Source organism: Trichosurus vulpecula, chromosome 7, assembly GCF_011100635.1.
Source record: "Trichosurus vulpecula isolate mTriVul1 chromosome 7, mTriVul1.pri, whole genome shotgun sequence".
Taxonomy (NCBI): domain Eukaryota; kingdom Metazoa; phylum Chordata; class Mammalia; order Diprotodontia; family Phalangeridae; genus Trichosurus; species Trichosurus vulpecula.
Window position 1 is genome coordinate 56,697,628 of NC_050579.1, and position 14,553 is coordinate 56,712,180.

General features: G+C 41.0%; 1 protein-coding gene across 1 annotated transcript in view; it reads right to left on the bottom strand.

Moving 5' to 3' along the window:
• Positions 1-7,053: 7,053 nt before the first annotated feature.
• LRIG2 (leucine rich repeats and immunoglobulin like domains 2) overlaps positions 7,054-14,553 on the bottom strand; it is a 37,992-nt gene continuing 30,492 nt past the window's right edge. The window contains exons 14-18 of the mRNA XM_036768523.1: positions 14,222-14,503; positions 13,303-13,752; positions 12,737-12,886; positions 11,487-11,756; positions 7,054-9,557 (exon numbers count right to left, since the gene is read on the bottom strand). Of these exons, the coding sequence (XP_036624418.1) occupies positions 9,331-9,557; positions 11,487-11,756; positions 12,737-12,886; positions 13,303-13,752; positions 14,222-14,503 (1,379 nt within the window). The 3' untranslated portion in view covers positions 7,054-9,330. The remainder of the gene's footprint in view (positions 9,558-11,486; positions 11,757-12,736; positions 12,887-13,302; positions 13,753-14,221; positions 14,504-14,553) is intronic.

A 14,553-nucleotide genomic window follows, 5' to 3' on the forward strand; every position in this document is an offset into this window, starting at 1 on the left:
GAACTAGGGGGATGGTGTTGCCCTCCACAGAAATAGGGAAGGTAGAAGGTGAGGAAAGATAATGAGTTCTGTCTCAGGCATATTGTATTTAAGATGTCTGCTGGACATCCAGTTTGAGATGTCTAAAAGGCAGTTGGAGATGCAAGATTGGAAGTCAGCAAGGAGATTGGGGCAGGAAAGGTACATCTGAAAATCTTCAGCACAGAGACAGTGATTAAATCCAAAGGAGCTGTTGAGATCACCAAGTGAAGTAATACAGAGAAAGAAGAAAAGAGGGCCCAGGACAGAAACCAGAGGGACACCTATGGTTAGAAGACCTGATGTGGAAGAGGACTTATGTCCGGATAGTAAAATCCTTAACATGTTAGCAATCAAAAATTGCAGAAGAGAAGCATGTATCTTCAAGATGCAAGATGACTTGGAAAAAGCAGGCTGGTCACATGGTGAGAGGAAGGCAAAACTGATGGATCTCTTAGATGCATGGCCTCTGGGCAATGCTGGAATAAAGGCAAGCATAGTGAGCAAAAGAGACAGAGAAGATACAGTCTGATAGGTAAGAGAAAAACCAGGAGACAGTGGGGTCCTGAACACCTAAAGGGAAGAAGAGTATCAAGAGAGTGATTAGGTATCAAAGACTGCATAGAGGTCAACAAGGATGAAGATTAAGAAAAGGCCATTGGATTTGGCAACTAAGAGATCATTGGTAACTTTGGAGAGGGCAATTTTGGTGGAATGATAAGGTTAGAAGTCAGATTGTAAGGGGTTAAGAAGAAAGAGGAGAGTAAGTGGCAGCACCAAATGTAAATGGCCTTTTCAAGGAGTTTAGCTACAAAGGGCAGAGAGACATAGGATGATAGTTAGTGAGAATCCTAAATCCACATTCCTTTACTAAAAGCATGCATATTTAGTGGGCACAGGGTTTTCGAAGTCAAGGATTCAGGTCAGAGAGATAGCAGTTATTCCTGGTGTTTGAGGATGACAGTTCTCATTTACACTCTTCAACAACTCAACTTTTTTTTTTGACTGTCAGCACACCCCAATGTACTTGTGTCTGGTGCCCCCCAAAATAAATAATTCCTACTAAGATGATCACCACTGACCTTGACCTATTTTCTTTTAGGGAGATTAAAATTTGTTTTGAGGAAACCTATCTTGTGAAGATCCACTCCACTCAGGGAATTGTACACATTTAAATACCTAATTTCTCCTGGGCTGTGATTACAAACCTTATAGACTGAAAGTACTTACCTTTGACTGCTCTGTATAACTCCATGCTTTGTTTCTAGACCTACTGTGCTGATTATCTCTTCTCTTACAATCAGGTTGGTTCTCTGGATTCATGTGAGCAACAGTAAGCACTGCCCACAGGCCCTTGTTAGGATTTTTAGTGAAAGGCTGAGAACATGCAGTCTGTCAAAGTAATAAACCCACTGGATGGGGTGCATCCATCTAGCCTGACTCTCCCTCTGGGGACAGAGATATTTAAATAGCAAAGGCTTATGTCCGGATAGTAAAATCATGTTAGCAATCAAAAATTGCGGAAGAGAAGCATGTATCTTCAGGATGCAAGATGACTTGGAAAAAGCAGGGGGGTCACATGGTGAGAGGAAGGCAAAACTAATGGATCTCTTAGATGGATGGCCTCTGGGCAATGCTGGAATAAAGGGAAGCATAGTGGGTTGGGCCCCACTGGAAGATTTATAGGTGGATACAAGTGAGTAGGCAAGTATGATTTGGATCCCATTTTAATGAGAACACAGATGTGTTGATATTTTGTTGTTGTTCAGTTCTAAAATTAGATTTTAGAGGAAAGAAGATAATAAGGATTTAACTATCAAAGATTTAACCATTTTTTAAAAAGTGATTTCTAGAATATACTCTCACTGGGGTGTAATCAGCCCGGTCCCTTTCTTCCCCCCAATAGTAGCGATTGAGATTTGAAGATCTTTCCCACCCATTAATAGTGCATGTGACCTTCATAGGAAGCCTAAGCCACATGTGGTAGGAGGAGCTTCCTGACAGGAAAAGGAAGTTATGTCACAGAAAATGCTGAGAGAGATAAAGAGATGTTATGGCTGCTAGTGGCCGCTCTGGTGATTGTTAGAACTGAACAGGCTGACTTAGCTGTACTGTGAGTTTGTTTTGGGGAAGACCCCAGCAGGGGGTCAGAGAGGTTTTGGGATGGTAAGGGTCCAGGTTGTTATATGGTGTTACAAGTTCCTTGCTGTTATGATAAAGTGGGCTGACTGGCTGTGGGAGCTGAACATTTGGTTTGGGGATATGATTTTCTGGTGTCTAAATAAATATTATACTTCTTTTACCTTCTTTATGGAAAGTCTCTCATACCTTGCAATACAGGACTACATAGGCATATTCATGATTATCACTGATGTTGTGTTTACTGCCTTACTGATACACAATTTGGTGACTAGGAGGATGGGATCGTAACATATAAGATCTCTACTTAGAGGTAGAAGGGCTTTAGAGGAAGAAATGGTTATCCCAGGATGGGAGGATGTAACTAATTGCTCCCTAGCAAGGGAATGCTCTAAGGGCACTGGTCTCTGGGAGGACTGGAAGCAGAAGCTAAAGAGTGGAGGACCTAGAGATTTGGAGCAATGCCTCAGAGAAATTGCTGTTGAGCCAGGAATGGGGATCCCAAGAGCAATCTCCAGACACAGCTGGATTTTACTCACAGCCTATCATATTGTATGTGAACACAGAGACAGACTATTAGGAGAGAGAGCTCAGAATCAGTTGCTGAAATGTCTGAGAATACTCAGCCTATACCACAGCAAGATAGAGAAACTCAGGTGGTAGAACAGCAGGAAGCTAACAGCCTTGTTGCAAATTCAGCAGGAAGGCAGAGGGAGCCAAGGAGGTCGAGTGCACCTCAGTTCAGCTGAGGTCGAGCCTAGCAGTCTGGTTACCATGGTAACAGGGGCAGAAACTCTAGACAGGAGGATACAATGTCAGAATCTCTGGTATGAAGTGATACTTTGTCACATGGTACTTCTCACAGAGTGAGACATTCTTACACTCTCAAAGAGAAATCCGTCCCATAGAAGGGAGGAGACAGGAAATGCAAGATCGTCATACTCAGTTTAGGGAGATTTTGGAGGATTTTACACACACACACACACACACCCCATCTCTACCACTCTGTAAAACAGGTGTTAAATGCAAAATCTCCAACTACCCCCAAACCATATTAAAATGGAACTGGTAAATATTTAATAAACGAAAATGCAATAAAACATAGATGTTAATTTGTGGTTTTCTAAGTCAATATGCTACCTGCAGGGACATATTTTTATTTGAATTTGACACCACTGCTAGACAGTAACTGCTGGCATTGGTCCAAAAGATTCTTTGCACTGGGTACCTTTTATTAGAGTGGTTGACTATATTTCAGGAAGACTTGGAGGAGGAAAGAAACACTTTCCGAAAATGTTAACCACAAAATTATTAAGAAGGCTTCATTTTCTGCATGTTATTGAAGTTTAAATTAAAAAAGATTCATTCAAATGCCTTCCTCTGACCTTTGTATTGGGAAAGGTTTTTTCCTTCGGAAAACTAATTATTGAACACCCACTGTATCTAAGACAAGCTAGGTACCATTTTTTTATTAATTCAATATATACCTTAGGATACAAAAGTCAGCTTTGCCTATGAGGAATAATTCTTAATAAAGCTATGAATTATAATATATAAAATGCATAACATATACTACTACATAATATAATAAATTATTAGAATAAAGCTTGAAGCTTTAAGGTTTGTAAAGCTCTTTACATCATCTCACTTTAACTCTCCACCTTTCATCCCCTCTGGCTGGTGACAGTGTCTAAAATCTCAGAGCCAAGGGATCCCCCCAGGAGGGGATGGAGTTGGAATGCCTGGGTTCTAGTCTCTCTCTTTCTGGAACTATCTCCTCATCTGTAAAATGGAAGAATTGGCCAAGATTATGTCTAAGGTCTCCCCAGTCTTGATATTCTATGATTTAATCCACTGAAACAATGATAGTTTTTAAAATGCCCTCCTCCCTCGATCGAATGAAATCACCTTAAAATGCCATGTTTTCACTCTCAAACAGCAGGCAAAGTGACAAGGGAATCACAACGGTCCTTTTGTTTTATTGAAGACATATTACAGTAGACAAATATTACACATGCTATACAAAATATACATTCTTATAGGTGAGAAAATATAAATACCAGGAAAGGGCAACATTAAACCAGGACAACTTGACTTATACCTCTTTGGGTACAACTGGTTCCATAGCTGCTATGACTTTGGCATCCTCTGATAGAGGGTAGGGAAGGGGAGGTGGGGAGACTGAGAGGGTACTGGGGGAACGAGAAAATAAGTGAAGGTCAGAAATGTGTCCATTATAAAGGAAGAGGCTACTTTATCACCAAAGTACCCTTGAGCTCTATCTTGGATAGCTACACATTTCCTTGAAGATACCGTAACAGCTCATAATGAAACAAAGTTCACTTTGCCAATTATATCTTTAAAATACAGATATACATAGAGGTTCCCAGCCTCCCTTTCCCCATATATTATCTTGAGTGTGATCAGCACTTGTCAAGAAGTTCACCATCTACTTCATCCTAGAGGGGACCTGAGTTTTCAATCTCTGATTGGGGTTGATATCAACTTCCAGAACACTTAACATTTTATAAGTCAGTGAAGAAGGTTGTTTAAAAAAAAAAAAGACAAATAAGAATAGATGTTGGTTGTGATTCCAATAAGTCAAAAAAAAAGATAAAGGGCAGAATCAGGGGATGTGGATGGACAAAATTCATTTGCCAAGCAAAAGGGAAGGATAATAAGGAAAGGATGATAAGGAAAATGAGGTATTATTTCCAAATAAAGATGTCAGATATCAGCTTGACCTGACAAGGGCCAACTCTGTCATTGTGACCTTTAAATAACATAAAGCAACAAAGCAAAACAGGGGGAGTATGTGAAATGAGGGTAACGAATTCTTAGCATTGCATTTGCATTCTGGAATTTTTAGATTTTGGCATGTAAACAGAAAAGGGTTAGAAACAATTATTAGAATATCTGGGTGCAACACTGAAGAATACAAGTCCCTCTGGACTAATCAGGAAGGAGAATGGAAGTGACCCCCATGACAATAAAAGCATGTGAAACTGGAAGTTCTAGCAGGCATTGGATATTACCATTTGTTGGAGAAACTGTAGAGGGGATTCATTTACCAGACAGGTGCTTGGATTAGATGACCAGTCAGGTCCCTTTTTAGCTCAAGGAGCAGCATGGGACATATGAAGCGCACAATCAATACATTTAAGTTGGCTGTTAGGCTCCTTCCCCACCAATGTCACATTTTCTGGAGAGTGACAGGATTTAGAACTAACTTGGTAGGACCTTAGGGCTTACCTAGTCTTACTCTCTATTTTATAGATACGAAAATGAGACAAATTAAATGACTTGCCATAGGGTTATGAAGATAGCAAACAGGAGAGCCCAGAATCTGAACCTTGTTCACCTAATGCCAAATCTTTCCACTTACTCACATTTTGTGGATTTAAAGACTAACATACAGAAGAAGAAAAAAAGATCCAAGCTGTGGTTTTATATTGGGTAAAAGTCCATGTGGGAGAACAAGAAATGGTGGGATTATCAAAATCCCCTGAAAATGTGGGAATTTCATAGAAATCATAATTGGGAGGGACCTTAAAGGTCACCTATGTCAAACCTTCTTCCTAATGTAGGAATCTCTTCTAGAATATCCCTAACAGAGTGTCATCCAGCCTTTACTTGAATAATTTCTCACTGGGTTGAGGCAGGCCACTCCATTTTTATGTAGTTATGCTAAAAGCAAAAAAACAACAAAAAAAAAAACTTCCTTACAGTGAACTGACAGGTATCTGCTGAATTTACATCCATTAGGATCTGGGTTCAAATTTCTGCTTAATATCTATGTGACCTTGGACAAGTCACAACCTCTTTGGGACTCATTTTCTGTATCTACAAGTGGTTGGACTAGCTGATATATGGGGTCCCTTCCAGCACTAAACCCACAAACCCATCACCTAATGCTTCTGTTTCTGTGCTGACATTATATTGTCTAATTCTCCTCCCCCAACATTGCTAGTAGATTGGAATAAAGCCTGAACTGCTAACATCCTGAGGTTCCTTTTCATCTTCAAAGTGATATATGGAAGCAACTGATCTTGCTCAAGCTAATCACCTATTCTGATAACACTCCAGGGGCAGAAATATATTTAATTGGCCTCCTAATACCTTCTATCTTACAGAAGTTTGAGTTGTTAGGGAATGAGATTGAGAAAACAGATTTGTAACAGGAAATAATTCAGCTAGGCTTAAAAGCCTATGTTATATGGTAGCCCTTGTGTAGCTAGGAAAATAATGCTTACTTTTTTCAGGTGAAGTATCAATCAGTCAAGAGATAAAAATGGATGAATTAGGAACACTTGCTTATCCTGCTGAAAGGCAGTGATCAGAAAAGTACAACCCTGAGCACTTCAGTTTGCCTAGGAGCCAAGCAAGGATGCCTGTTATATTAGCATTAGGTAGCCATTATACTACTTAGAACAAACACTGAAGAGCCACTAAATTTGTTTAAACTGTGCGGTTAAATTGCTACTGGAGCATTAGTACTGTCATTAGGCCAAAAATGTATGTACAACGAAGCCTCTGTAATACCTACTTCTAGGGCAAGCACTGAGTCATTAAGCCAGTCAAATTCACTTCTTTTTAGAGCTGAGCTAGCTTTACCCCTTCTCCAGATCCACCAAGTTACTGAAGGGGAAAACTGGGGAAGACTTACATGAACTGAAGCAAATTGAAATGAGCAGAACCAGGAGAACATTGTACATGGTAACAGGAATACTGTAAAATGATCAGCTGTGAATGACTTGGCTAATCTCAATATTACAATGATCCAAGACAATTCTGAAGGAAAATGCTTTCCACCTCCAGAAAAAGAACCAATGGAATCTGAACAGAGATCTAAGTGTACTTTTCTAAAACTTTATTTTTTTTTGGTTTTCTTTTTTTGGGCGGGGCTGGGGGGGGGTGGGGGCAGTGTTTTGTTTTCTTTCACAACATGGCTAATTTGCATGACTACACATGCATAATCTATATCAAACTGCTTGTCTTCTCAAGGAGGGGGAAGAGGAAGGAGGGAGAGAACCTAGAACTCAAAATTTTAAAAGACGAATGTTAAAAATTGTTTTTACATATAATTGGAAAAAAACAACAAAATATAAAAATCTTTACCCAAAAAAAAAAGTTACTGAAGGGACCTAAGAATCCTAGAAATAGAGTGCAAATGTTTTAGGACGACCATTAGAAGGTGCCCTCCTAAGGGTAGGAATGAACCACTGATTGGAGAAGTGTAGGTAATTCTTGGGACAGTGGTGAGAGAATAAGTTAAAGTCTAGAAATAAGCACTGGCTAAGCCATGTGCAATCACTTTGGCTAATGAGGAACACTCTTTCAGGCTCATTACCATGCTATCATTCCTGCCATAGAGGAAGAGAGTCAGGGATGCTAATCCAAGGAGCACCACAAAACCTCGTTCTAACCTAAGTGGTTCTGTAAAAATTGCTTTTCTTCACGTAGTGTTGGTCTTTCTTGGATCAGGAAGAGAGCCCTTCAAATTGGCTCATATTGTGACAAGAGAGGGACAAGAAAGGGAGGGATAAGAAACAGACCTGTCTTTCAAAAATGTTATAAATGAAGAGATTTTTTGAGGTGATTCTAAGTGAAAGGGTCCACTTGGTAGTCTGTGTTAGGGAAGAAAAGAAATAACAAGGGAAAGGCAGTATTATCCAATCAAGAAAGTGCTACCGGGGTAAGGGAAACATAAGAATTAAAAATAAATCAATGAAACTTAGCTGAAATTAGTGGTGGACGGCATGGAAATCTTTGTGAGAATCTAGATCTTCTTGAGAAGTACATTAAACAAGAAAATTTTAGTACAATACTTAGTAACTGACCTCCCTTTAAATGGCTCAAACCATAATCGGGTAAAGGTACTGGATTTGACCCTAAGAAGAGACTTAGAAGCTATAAGGAAAACAGAAATATGCAACATTACTTTTCTTTGCCCACTTGAAGTTGTTAGCTTACAAATAAAAATCTTTAGTAACCAGAAATATCATTTGCTGGGGAAAGTTAATGTGCCTCAAATATTATCTACACAAACACTGAGCCAAAGACCTCACAGAGCAACAGCTTCTCCATCTACAGCTTCTTTGTATTCTACTTCCCTCTTCATCTAGCATCAAGTTTTAACTGTATGTGGTACATTTTTGTTTTTAAAAAAAATCATTCTCCGTCTGTTTTGGAAGGAATGTCTTTGGTCAAACAGGTTGTTCCCTCAACCCCACATGTACATGACTAGTAGAACAGGACAAGCCTTTTTGGATCAGAAGCACAGTACCACCTGAGGTTTACAAAATGAAAGGGAATAACTGAGGACAATCTGTCTAGAGAAGAAAACAAAGGGTGAATTTCTGCCAGTGAAAAGAATCCAGAAAGTGTTAGTTACCCCAGGATGGCCATCTATGCATAAATTCTCACGAGGTACCCTGCTTACATACACAGACTTCTTAAGCAGTAAGAAGGTTTCAATGCAAATTCTTTAAACTTTCCAAGTTCTACAAAATCCATTTCTGGTCTGTTAAGCAGCTGTCAAAATAACACAGAATATTATACAATTTTGGCATATTAAAAAAATATTTACATTAAGCTGACATTTTACATGTAGTGGATACAAAAAATATTTATAAGTGAAAATGTATTTACAACTGCTGTCCTGGTCTGACAGGGACAGAAACTTAAAACGCAAAGCCCTAAACTTGGTACCAGTCTGCCAAAACAAGGATGTGATTCTCGTTTGTCACCATGAAAAAGAAAGCACCAGCTCGAAGGTAGGCTTATGGTTACAGAAAAACTTGACACACACTTTCAGAAGGACTTCTCAGAAGACCAAGTAAAATAGCCAAGCTCTCTCCAGATAGTAAGCAGCAATCTCATTCTTCCAACCTCTTTCAACTGCAAACCTGCACATGTCCCACTGGGCCCAGAAGAAATGGTTGTACTAGTCATGTCCTTGGGCCTCTCTTGATCTGATGCGACCTAAGAGAGGAGCGAGCTGGACTCCTCCATCCTCTTCAGTGACCAGTTCACTTGGCCCACTCAGTTGTACTTGTAAACATGACAGGAAAGCAAAGGTGAACCTTGAGGTTTCCTCTGAGCTCTGAGGTAGTACTTACACAGTTGGGGATTGGAGTGTGTACCCACATGACAGTCTGAGTAGAGCGTGTTTCATGTAGCTTCACTGCCATCTTGTACGTTCTGAGTCCTGCTGAAGTCAAAGGTGCGGCCTTGCAGCCTGTGACAGGGTCTGGGGGAAGCAGAATGTTCCTCATCACTTTCTGCCAGGCTCTCACTTTGGAGAAGTCGTGGTGACTCAAGGACTGGCTGCTGGGAAAAGTGAGATTGTGGGAGTCCTAGCTCTTTGTTTATGCCCCACAATGGCCGCTGTGCTGTTTCTGAAAATAAAACAGCAAACAAGACAATACAAAATCAAAATTCATTTTTAATAACATTTTTTCCTTTTCCTTTCTTAAACCAAAATTTTCTTAAGGAGGCTTTTCAGTATTCCTCAATAAAGATATTCCTAGGGAAATATATTCACAGCAAGTATATTACTGACCTTAAAACATTAAAGAAACACTACTTATGGGGCTAATTTTAGCACCCCATTCTACTCCCACTTCCTCTAACTAAACCAGAAGTTAAAGACCTTTCACTTTGGCACTCCTCTTATAAAACTAAAGCATTAGACTCCAAGTGACATTGACCACAGCCCCCAAGCACTTGCAGAATTCAGTGCTGATTTATTAATTTAAAATGTTATGCCATAGAGAATAAATCCCTGATTTGGTATAAACAATTCCTTCTGACAAGAAACCCACGATAAGCACCACCCACAGCCCTCCCTATCCCTGTCCACTTGACAAAAAAAGTTAGTATTGAAAAGATTATCCCCACGGTGTCTCTTGACAGGCAGAGTTCAATCACATTTCTCCTCTACTTGGCTCTACTCACAGTGCAATGATATGTACAAGTAAGGTGCTTTTTTTCCCCCTTGGGACACTGTTTAACCCTAAGCTGTATTAACTCTATGCTATATGTTTGGGACTAGAAAGCCAGATACCGGTGAAAACTACTCAGAATCAAAAACGGAGTACATCAAGAAGAAGAAGACCTACGGAACAATTATGAATGGCCAAATAAAGTCACAGGACTCTCACTTGCTGCTTTCCTTATTTAGAAAGATAAAAGAACAAAGGCAACTAAAGATAAAGAAAGAGAAATCACGGATGTTGTGGTATCCACTTGTGTTATTCACATCCACTTCTTCTGGGGAGAAAGGCAACGCCCAGGGCCCTGGCTAATCTCTTTCCTTGCGCAGCGGCAGGAATGACAAATGATGGCTATAATTTCAACAAGGGCACTTTTCTGACTTAGGAATCCCATTTCAACCCCGCAAAAAACCTTTAGTCTCTTACACACAGAGGCCTGGGGAAATGCTTCTTGTCTGATCATTGAACACGCTTAGTTACAGGTCAGGCTACTTTCTCAGGAGACACGATGCTCAGGGCAGCCCCACACACTTTGCTGATATTCAATGTGCATATTCCCCCATCTTCTCTTCCTCAGCTGCTCCTGGCCCAGAATCACCCTGCCCTTCACCAGAGGATCTGGGCTGGCAAAAGAGGCCAGCATGCTGACTGGGTGGGGAAGTATCCTTTAAAGGTGCTCTTCAGGGGCCAAGTACAGAGCCTGGCTTCATTCGCTCACTCAGTAATCCAACAAAGATTTACCCAGAGCCCATGTACAAGGTATTAGGTGTTCTCCTCCGGCAGTGCTCGGGAAAATTACTGCCTTACTGCCTCCCTGCCGAAAACTACAACTCTGTGGTGTACCCCCAAATCAGAGCAGCCCTGGGCATATCCCACAAAAGAAATCAGGAAACTGGCAGATGAAAAAAAAATACTTAATATTCATCTCATAGTATCTAGAAACTGCTACAGCCAACTGAGTGGAAACTTTTTACTCTTTTCAATGAAACTACCAAAAAAGGAAGGATTTTTCAATCTTCTTACTATAATTTTTACACTTGATTCACTGCTATTCCACTAAAAATAAAAGCACAAAATATACCCTGTGAATTTTAAATAGTGTTATCTTGTTAACACCAAAAAGTTTTACTCTCAGTCCCACAGAAACAGAAATCTTTGGTTCTAGTTTATAGCATAAAATTCAGCATTATGAAAGTAGCCAAACACTCCATCAAACCAATTCATTTTGCAAAAGGCCAACTGGCAAAGCTATAAATTAGGTTCAAAGTTAAAAACTCAAGGCAAAAAAAGGAACCCTTGAAAGAAGAAAACAAAATATCACATAAGCCTTACCAAGTGCCTTCTCATTCATCCTGTCATGGTTGGTGAGGAAGCCTGACATGTCTCTGTCTCCTGAGGACATCAAGGTGTCCACAGCCGCAGCTTCTGGGGAAGGATGTGCCAAACAAGCCTCCTGGGGCATCTGGACCATGAGGCTAGAAAGTGTTTGATCCAGACCATCCTCTTCAGTGATATATGTATATGGACAATATTCTCTGGTCCTGGAGTAGATGTTGGCATTGTCATAACAATCCGAGCAGATCACCCGGCTGCCACTGGCACCTGATGACAACATGGGAAAACCAAAACATTCCTCACTTAAGTAGTGAAGCAGTCAAGCCCTAGTCTTCCTGCTCAATCATGATTTTGGGAAATTATAATGAAATCAAAGGAGCTGAGACAAAGTCGGCATCACAACCCAGGACAAAGTTGTACAAAACAAAGCAAGGACTGAAGAGCTGTGAGCTCATTTCATCGAACCCTCATATCAAAATAGGCAATGCTAGCTTCTGGATGAAAACCTGCAAGGATCTGGGATGGGGGCACAATCTCAACAGGTTGTGTTACTAGCATTTTTTTTTAACACATTTTCCCCTTCCTGGGATAATACTTTGGTATGCTTCATTCCAACCCTTGCAAGTAGATATTTTGCCTATTTCTGGCAATTAAGACTTTTCTTTGCCAGAGTCAGCATGGAACTATAGAAAGAACAATGGCTCTGTAGTCAAGAAAGACCTGAATTCAAATCCTGCTTCTCACAATTAATCTTGGGTAAGTCAGGTAACCTCCTGGGGGCCCCAGTTCCCTCCTTTATAAAATCAAGGGGCTGTGCTAGATGTTCTTTGAGATACCTGACAGCTCTAAATCTACGACCCAGGGATCTCTGCCCGGCAAGGATTTCTGTCTAAAAGCAATCATACAGATACAAGTCAGAGGATCTGGGTTCCAATCTCAGTTCTGCTGCTCACTACCCCTGAAACCCTGGGCAAGGCACTTCCTCCTTCTCAGTCTGTACAATGAGGATGCTGGACTGGTGAACTCAAAGGTCCCTTTGAACTCAAATCCATGATTCTTATTTTCTTTATAACCAGATGTTTTCCCTTAGGACTCTATCCTTGAAATGATGCAAGAAAATATGACACACTTCACAAAAATGTTTTAAAACCAACTTTTTCCAAACACATCTCTTTTGTGTAGTGAAGAAAATGTGTACCAGTCAGGTTCAACGCAGGCTAGAATGATACCTAAGCAGGTGCAATTACCTTCCGGGCCTTTATGTATGTATCCGCTTGCAGGCGGCATGAGCTGCTGGTGACTCCCAGCCTCAGAGTTGCTGTAACCTTCCTGTGGTTCAGACAGGGTTCCCTGAGAAGACAGGTAGCTGGGGATGTCGGCCGGCAGATTCAGTTCTTCTGCAGAGACAGGCACACAAGCAACTTTCAAGTCAACACTCAGAATAGCGCTGAGCACGCACAGTCTATGCAAAGGTACATCAAATGATCATTAGCCAAGTGAACTGCCACCCAGGGATACCCACAATCCTACCACATCTCTTGGCTGCAGGATTTTATCCGGCTATCCCGTGCCCAGAATGCTCTCCCTTGTCTGCTGATTACTGCCCTCCTTAGACTCCTCTAAAGTCCCAGCTAAAATCCTGCCATCTACAGGAGGCCTTCCCCAAACCCTCTTAATTCCAGCGCCTTCCTTCTTTTAATTATTTCCCACTTATTATGTTTATTTATTTATTATATGCCTTCTAATAATATTCACCTGCACAGCAATTAGTAAAACCTAAAAAACAAGCCCTGCCTCTGCAGACCCCTCTCACCTGTATTGGTGATACTATAGTCCTCATTCTTCCTTCTCATATGGTAAATAACAATGACCCAAACCAGAGAGGTGCCCACGACGCAGCACACCACCACGATGATAACAATCCCCACAGTGGTCCAGCCATCATCTTCATGCCCAATGCTACTTTGGGAGGAATCACAATTGGAGGAAGAGATTACGTTTAAGTAAATGTGACCACGTTCTGTCCCCAAGGTGTTGGACATGATACATGTATATTTCCCAGCATCTTCTAGCCCAGCATCTACAATAATAAGAAGCTGATTGGCTGCTGCAAAGAAGTGCCTTTCGGTCACCATCAGAGGACCATCATCTTTTGTCCAGTTGAGGCGAGGAGTTGGACTTCCTCCAGCAATGCACTGCAAGACAGCTGTCTCACCTCGAGTTACAGTTCTGTCCTCCAGAGGTCTAATAAAAGAAGGTGTTTCTAGAAGGGAAAAAAGAACAACATTTTAAGTTAGGCAACCTGACTTGCACCTGTCTTTAATAAATTAGGAAGACGAATATTTTTCTAATATTATTTAAGCTCTTTGGTGCAATACTATCTCAAACCCCAACATTACCATGGAAAACCATCAGAAAGTCAACGAATACATCTAAAGCTGGACAAAGCACACGTATAAGTGCCAAGAGCAGAAGGATTAGTTCTACCATGAGAGAACAGGACTGCTACTTAATTTTTCTATCACAACCTCTCCACCAGACTATAAGACCCACCCAATTTTATTTCAACACAACATTCCTCCAGAAGGAGCAGGAGACTCAGGCTCCCAGGCCTGCTTAGAATGAAGATACCTCACTTAGGAGGTTCCTTTCCCACAAGACCAGGGGGTAGCTCCTGAGTCAAGAGGCTTCAGTCAAATACTGTGAGCCATGGGAAAGGAAAAGCAGCTCACCTAACACAGTTAAGGTGGCATTTGCTGAGAGGCCGCCTGCAATATTTTGTGCCATGCAGCTATATATTCCCATGTCTTCTATCTTCACATTGGCAATAAAGAAGACATCATCCTCAGGCATAACATGCATGCGTCTTTCTCGTGCTGCAGGAAAGTCTGTGCCACCATCTTTCTGCCAGGAAATCTGAGGTGCAGGGTGACCCTCTGCAGCACATTCCAGTCTGGCCATGGCTCCAGTACGGATAGTCAGGTCCATTGGGGTTTTCAAAAATGATGGTAGCTCTGTATCAAAAAAGGTCATAGCAAGAATGAGATGAAGAATATGAATGCAC